Source organism: Bidens hawaiensis, unplaced genomic scaffold (assembly GCF_021521415.1).
Source record: "Bidens hawaiensis isolate Kalapana, Puna unplaced genomic scaffold, B.hawaiensis_p1.1 tig00003540_1, whole genome shotgun sequence".
In the NCBI taxonomy this organism is placed as follows: domain Eukaryota; kingdom Viridiplantae; phylum Streptophyta; class Magnoliopsida; order Asterales; family Asteraceae; genus Bidens; species Bidens hawaiensis.
In genome coordinates this window covers 1,321,887-1,329,754 of record NW_027491200.1, presented here as the reverse complement: position 1 = coordinate 1,329,754, position 7,868 = coordinate 1,321,887, and the positions used below count along the sequence as shown (strand labels likewise).

The window sequence follows — 7,868 nt, the reverse complement described above, 5'->3', positions numbered from 1 at the left end:
TTTGCTTATCAAACCATTTTTTTTTTTCAAGTAATACTTTCTTTATATAATTTACTATAAAACGATTACAATAAATTGTCCAATTTATGTCTATCATGCTCTTTCATTCATCTTAACCATTAATCTGCATTAAATATATTTTAGAAAGCAAACTCACACACTCATTGGTTTGACTTCAAAATCTTAATATTTGTCCTATACATGACTCAAACCTTCACTACTTTGAAAGGAAACATCATTATGTGAACTCCGTAAATCTATTGGGCTAGAAGTCTACGTATTTGTTTTACTTTCATTTTTTAAAAAATTGCAAACATAACTCTACTCATAACAATTACATCTTTTTTTGACGATGATACTTGAAAAGTTGAACCGTCAACCCCTGAAAAGTCAAACCCTTATCTAACATCTTAATATCGTTGGGCCAAATGTCCTTTGGTCCTAATGTACGTATTTGATCATCATTCTAATCACACCTTGACTTGCATTAATTAAAGACCCAAATCTACATTATTTTGCATAAGAAAACTGTGTGATTGATCAGCAAACTATGCTTTTTGCCTAACTTCTTTCTCAAGATCAAAAGCTATGAAAATCTCTTGTAAACTCAATTATGAATTCACTTGGTTTGCAATGTGAATAATTAACTTCAGTATGTAATGTATACCCAATTAACTCTCCTACACTGCAACAAGTATTGCCTGCATCACAACAAAGTATCTACTTAAACTCAGTGCACTCTCCTACACTGCAAGCAAGTACTAGTTATGTCTGCCTTGTAACTAGTTATTCGTACACTGCAACAGATATTATGCCTACACCGCAACAAGTTGTCTTCTTAACTTCGATACATTCTCTTACACCACGACTAGTTATGTCTACACTACAACTATAACATAATTAGTGAATAGTAAATGAGTCAATCAGTTTTAGAACTTTTTAACGACTGTTTGAGTTTACTTAAGCTTTGAATATTCAAACTCGAGTCATTTACACCCCTAAATCTAATAGCACCAATTTTCCCTCAGGGATATAAAACAACTGGAAAATAAATAAACATATATAAGGAAAAAAAAACATGCAAGTATATGTATATATTTATATATACACGCACATACATACATGCATTTGAGTGACATGCCTAGACATTACATGTTATTTTCAGGATTCTTTAACATACATTCCAGTGAGGCAAAAGGACAATAACATCAAGATGGTATCAGATATTTCCGGCACGTAAGTGATCAACTCGTTCACCATATTTTGGCCGCCACTGGCTCCTTCCCTTAACAACCTCACCACCAGGAGTCCCATCTGAACCGCCCGCAAATAAGAGCACATGTTGGCAATCAACCTGGCCGGAATCACATATTCCCCCATTGTCACCACCACCGCCTAATACTGCGGTCAGTGATTTCAGCACACTATCCTTTCTACATTCTCTGCGGTACTCAAGTGTAATGCTAGCAAGCTCATACTTCTCCACAACTTGTGAAGCACTCTGTGATGTTAACCATGAATATTAAAATTAGATGGACAGGATACCATGATTGTTGCTTCGTCAAAACCGGAGCAAGTCAGCCGGTTTGAGGTTTACATGATTCGGTTTTGGCGTCTTAACAGTCTGACAACAGTCTGGAACTTGGAACCGTCGGGTAAACCTAACCATCTGTTTCACTTCTTTCTTTATTTATTTTTTACCTTTGAATAGTGCAGTTATTTATACGTTACTAGGGTGTAAACGAGCCAAGCCGCTCGTGCTACTCGAGATTGGCTCGCTAATAGCTCGAATCGAGCCAAGCTTCACTTATTGAGTGCAAGCTGACTCACGAGCCTAATAAAGCCTATTATTTATATAGGCTTTATTTAATATACATTATCTAATAATTATTATTATGTAACAAAATTATGATAAAAATAACCAAAATTTGAATTCTGTTTAATTAATAAATATAGAATTTAGTTATACCCAATTAATATTAATGTATTTTTTTAATTATAATTTATTTATTTATATGAAATATTTATATGAAATTATACTTAAAAAGTATATAAATAATTTTTAAATTAATTAAAATTATTAAACAAACCGAGCTGAAGTTCAAAGAATACTCACGAGCCAAGCTCGAACGCTTAAAGTTAAATGAGCCGATCTCAAGCCTAGTCGAGTTTGGGCTTAGCTTGGCTCGTTTACACTAAGGATCTTTACCATTGATTATTTTTAATTGAAATTAACCATCTTGAAATAGATTAGTTACGTTAAACTGTCAAAACTGAACTGTTAAATCGCTAAACCGTCTGTTTTGGTTTGTAGTATCATGAAACCAAATAAGTGGCTCAATCAAATGATTTTCATCATAATTGATTGAACAGGACCGTGAACATCCCTAAACTTGGTGCTTTAAATATCACGGCTCTTAGTATGGTATAGGGGTGTGTATGCACAGAAATTAAGTTGTCAATAATACTTCTTGTGACTGTACTCATGTTGCTGTATGGAGAAGATGCTTTACCTCAAGGATCCAGCCAATATACTTGACATTGTTAACATGTTGGTTGACATCCAAATCACTCCATCGTGGCTGCATGAACAATAATAACACATATCAATACGGGCCACCATCGATGTATAAAAAGAAAAAGGTTGACTTACGGTCAAACCATCGCGAACATAGTCAGCAGTGGTTTCTGCAAGTTTTGGTAATTTTATGGAATCATCCTCCACAACTGGAGGTGCATCTACAAAGAACTGCCCTATTTCACCTCGGACTTCATCTGGGAGTTTTGATAACTTCCTTGTCTCTTTATTCATCATAACCCAGTTACTGCAAATATAAATATATTATAACAACAAAAAAATGTCTTAAAAATTAATAATCAGCATATAGGAAATCAAACAAGATTATATAAAACATTTTATTAGTTATAACCTTGAAGCTCTTGTTAAAATCTCGCCTGATTTACAATCACGAAGCAGCCAATCACGACGCATACCATTTTTCCCACTTTGGGCTACCCAAGTATCTACTTGAACAACATCACCCCTGCAATAGGTAAAGCCAAAAAAAGATATTAATTTGTCGATGTCATAATTAAACAAAGTGGGTTAATAAATCTTACCAAGTTGGATAACGGTCAACTATCACCTGCATCTTTGTCACCACCCAAATTAGATTCTTCTTGCACATCTCTGGTGTTGAACCAAATCCATCACCGAGCAGACCGGCAGATTTTACATGATTAAGAGCTGTTTCCTGGTAAATCAATATATAACTAATAATAAAACTATGAAGTCTAGTATAATGAAAGTAAAATACCTACCTGTAAATGATTCATCAGAGTTTCTATCGACGCAGTTCGATCAGCTCCTATTTCATATGATCTAATAGAGAAGTTTTGGCGGAACACAAGGCTATCTTGCACAATTCTGCCCAACCCAAACGGATCCATATCAGCAATCATATCGGGTCGTTTGGTCTTCCATTCCAGCATCATCCATTGCTTCTCTGCAGCCAAGAAGATTGTTGTGATCGCAGCAAGAAGCATGCTCCAATCTGGCAATTGGTTGATGAACGTTCTCGGTGCATGCGTTGTAGGATAATCATCAGTTTCGAAACCATTAATAAGACGCGATTTACTCCCGTTCACCTCAGCAGGAGCCTGCGCATTAGCCTTAACTTGCATACCACCAGAATGAAGAGACTTTGTCTTGATCCCACAGTGCGGTTTTGGGGAAGAGACCGGAAACAGTGACGCGGTAGCACTCATAGCAACCATGATTATAATAAATAATATTTGAAAGCTGACTGATGTTTCATAGGGATAGAGTTTCTCAGTAAGTTAAAAAAGTGTGTGGCAATTACAAAAGTCAAGTGGTTTTTATTTTGATAAAGTTAAAAAGATGTTGAATCCCAAAGGAACGATAAAGAAAACTGAGTTAAAAATGAAACGAAAGTATGAGGAGGATGAGGTTAACGTGTAAATAAGTGATGTGTATCATATGAACAACGTGTTCAACAAACCTACCTATGATAATTCATTGATAAATAGCACGTAAGGAACAAACAAACAGAATCTACAACAAACACCAATACAAAATAAGGAATGAAACTGCTACATGTTGCAATCAATCAAGGTGATTATTATTAATTAAAACACAACAACAACAACAGCATCAAGTAAACCTAATTATCAGTAATTAAGAAGAAAAAAAGTGAGTGAATCAATCATAACATGTTCAAATATGTATGTACCTGTTATTTGAAAGAATAAGTGAAGAAAGAATTGGTGTACGTATGCAATGGATCTGTAAACAAAAGAAGAGAATAATGTAGGGTTACGGAGAATGAATGAATAATAATCTCAAGACAAGAGAAGAGAAGAGAAGAGAGATGGTTTGTTTTTGGTAGTAGTAGTAGTCGTCGTAGTGGGGATTGCATTTCGTATTTATACTCTCAACATCCAACCTTCACATTACCTCCTGCTATCTGGTTGAACCCTCTGCTAATTTAATAATTTTTTATATTGTTTTTTTTAAACGTGACAATTAAAATACTGTAACTCAATCAGGAAAGAACACGTTGCACATACCTTGGCATCATCGTAACACTACAAGCAAGCAATTTTATGATTATATCACTTTCATCGTACTTTTATAGCGTTTCGTTTTATCATTGCATTCATTTTTCTTCACCCACAACATTTTCAATAAATATTAAAAATTTAAAAAGCATGAGGAGTGTTTTTCTAAATTTATCCATAAACAATAGCATTTTCTCTTATCCACTTCAACCATCCTAAAAAATGAAAAACACACTCATATAATATGAAGAACCTCTTGTGGATGCTTTTATACTAGATTATAAAATTATGTTATACCGGTACAAGTTGGGTAATTATATATCAGATGAGTATATCTGTAAGTATCGGATATATCTGTTAGTTTGTTAAAAGAATATGAATATTCATTAGTATGATAGTATTCCCAAATATGTTCTTATTATTTTTAATATGAAATCCAAATTTTAGTTCTTAATTTTGATAAGTATTTATATATCTATAACTTCAATTTATAAGTTAACTCAACTATGTTAAAAGAATATTTAAAGAACCGGGTAAACTTTAATTAAATTAACATTTATATTACAAAAAAAAAAAAAAAGTTAATCCATTTGAAAAAAACAATGTCTTAAAAATTTAGCCCATGAAAAAAATTATTATATTAAAGATATATCTTGACGATAGTAAATGTTATATTTTATATTCAACTCATATAATATACATGTTTACTTAATCCATGCAGTGCATGAAATTTTTAAAAAACATAACTTTTTTAACTATGTATATAACATTACATTTATTTAACCCATGAAATACACATGGGATTCAAACATAGTATAGGAAATATTTTGAAATTATATCCTCAAAAACTAAAAATTATTTTAGGTGTATTCAAAGTTATATAATGAGTTTAATTAATTATTTGGCAAAAACAATGTATAATTAAAATTATTATATTTATTTATCACATTTATATATGAAAATTTAGTCATCGCCTATCATCACTTTGAACATGGTTTCTAGCCGCCTTTTTCATCAACCACCAAATCTACTAATCGGTTACCTAAATTCGTGATCACCTTCGTCGTTGATCTAGCTTCTCATTTGTTCACATTTCCTTTTATTTACACTCATCATATTGATATGTGTCATAAAATCATGGACGTGCATAGAGTTTAATATTTTAATTTTTATTTATCTTTTATTTGTTTCTACTTAATTTAAGGTAGTGGACATGTTAGTTATTAAGTAGTGCGTCGGTTATGTAGGTAGTTTATTAACTAGTGGGTCGGTTATGTATCTTGGCTATATAAGCCACTAGTTCTTATGCGTTAGGGTTAGGGATATGAATGAAAATGTTAAATTAATCTATGTTCTCTCTATTTTCTAATCTGGATTCTCTCTAATTTTCTTTGGTCAATCGATTATCGGTTGGAACCACATCACATATTCATACTTATATATATTCTACATATTCATACTTATATATATTCTAGGTGCACAGTTGGGGTGGGTGAGGGTGAGTGGCTCGAAAGAAACCTCTAACCACATGCACCAGCACTATAATGGCATACATATATAACTCAATTTAAACTATTTATAAACTAATAAATGCCTATGCATATATTAAATAAATTATCAGTTTAGAAAATATATTAATCTAATTCCATTTTTATTTTATTATGCGTGATGCTTTGCTGATCCACCAATTTTATCTGTTTAACCAAAAACCGATTCCAAATACAAGTCTTCTAGAAGTCGTCCTTGACAATCTAGCCAAATCGTGGCACACGTTCTTTAAATTATACATGGTTCTAAGCATAAAACAGTTTTATTTTATTTTTAAGAAAAAAAAATTACAAATTAAAGTATTTATTATTTTAATCATTAACACTTTTAAATATAAGAAACAAATGATAAAAAAAAAGTATTGGGCCTACAAATAATACTCAGCCCACACAGACGAAAAGTAAAAGTAAGATTATACATATTACAAGTATTTACTAGGGAAAAAATCGCTTTCAGAGTTTGTTAGATGGTTATCGTGTGAGGACCAATGGCAAAAGAATGAGGTCATCTCTTATTTCACCATTGTAAATACTAAGAGATGAAAGGGGCACAATCAAGTAAAATGGATAATCCAATCGATTATTCTCATGGTGTGTTGGTGTTTATAGAAGATGAGGAATGATGCGCTATTCAATAACACGAGAACATCGATTAATAGATTAAAGGAAGATATTAAACATTATTCTTTCCCTTGGGTGAAAGATAGAGGGAAGAGGGATAGACTAGAATGGGAAAATTGATGCAAGTTTACATTTTGAATTTATTGTAATACAGAGTTAGTACCTTTAAAATGTCATTCGTATTTTAGGATTTCCTTTATCCATGTAAGCAGTGGTGAAGCTTGGACTGAAGCACCGGGGGGGCCGAGCTCCAAATGTATACGAAATTTCACAAACGAAAGGGGGGGGGGAGCTCAAATTTTCGGCCAAAAAAGGCTAAACTTAAACTACGTATAAAATATTGAGGCAGAAAACAGGTAAATTTACACTACTGTGTAAAAAAACAGGGGGCGGGGCCAACCTGGGCCCCAACTATACTTCGCAAATATATGTAAGAATCATTTTTTAATGTGCAGCTGCATGTTAGTATATAAACTTTTAAAAACTAAAAAAGGCATATAAATTGGTTTTTGATGTGCAGCTGTTATTGAGATGTGATACACAAAAAATTCTGATTCTAATTACCACGAATAAATTTGAGAATAAAACGTGATTAAAGATAGTTGAAGTTGAACTATTTAAAAGTTTATTTTTACATTTTAAATTCAATGGCAAAGGCCAGGGGGCAAAGTGCATCTTCATTACTCTTTTGAGTTTTGGCTTTGATACGCCACATATTTAACTTGTTTATATGAAATTCATCTATTGGTCAAATACTTGCCATTTATAGTAGTTGATAAGCTATTTTTCTTCCTGTTGTAGAATATAATAAATTTTCATTTTTTTAGAAAAAAAGAAGAAATCTCACATGTACGTTTGAATAATTAAATGGATGGATAGGGGCAGCTTGGTGGTAGTTGAACAAGACAGACAGAGTGGCAAACTGGTTTTGGCGGTGGAAGAGGGTGTTGTAGGTGCACACGTGGGTTGCTGCTGGCTCAATTAATCACAAGATAAGGATAGGAGTCATAGGAATGACGGGCCCCGATGGTTGATACCCTAGGTTTTACCAAGGGAAAATTCCCATAATAGTCTTTTTAAAAAATGTGTTTCTAAAATTATCCTTAATAATTCAAGTTT

General features: G+C 32.7%; 1 protein-coding gene across 1 annotated transcript; it reads right to left on the bottom strand.

The window, feature by feature from the left end:
• Positions 1-1,098: 1,098 nt before the first annotated feature.
• On the bottom strand, positions 1,099-3,777 carry LOC143623781 (palmitoyl-acyl carrier protein thioesterase, chloroplastic-like). The gene is made up of 6 exons (XM_077094621.1): positions 3,322-3,777; positions 3,121-3,254; positions 2,931-3,044; positions 2,654-2,825; positions 2,514-2,582; positions 1,099-1,501 (listed from the first exon to the last, which is right to left on the bottom strand). Exons 1-6 carry the CDS (start codon positions 3,775-3,777, stop codon positions 1,220-1,222), a joined length of 1,227 nt encoding a protein of 408 aa, XP_076950736.1. The 3' UTR covers positions 1,099-1,219.
• Between the last annotated feature and the right edge of the window lie 4,091 nt (positions 3,778-7,868).

Excerpts from the sequence above, each read along its gene's own strand:
- LOC143623781 (XM_077094621.1), bottom strand. The coding sequence starts at position 3,777 with ATGGTTGCTATGAGTGCTACCGCGTCACTGTTTCCGGTCTCTTCCCCA. Across the intron at positions 2,826-2,930 it reads ATTTTAACAAGAGCTTCAAG|TAACTGGGTTATGATGAATA; the intron begins GTTATAACTAAT and ends TTATATTTGCAG. Across the intron at positions 2,583-2,653 it reads ATGTTCGCGATGGTTTGACC|CCACGATGGAGTGATTTGGA; the intron begins GTAAGTCAACCT and ends TTGTTCATGCAG.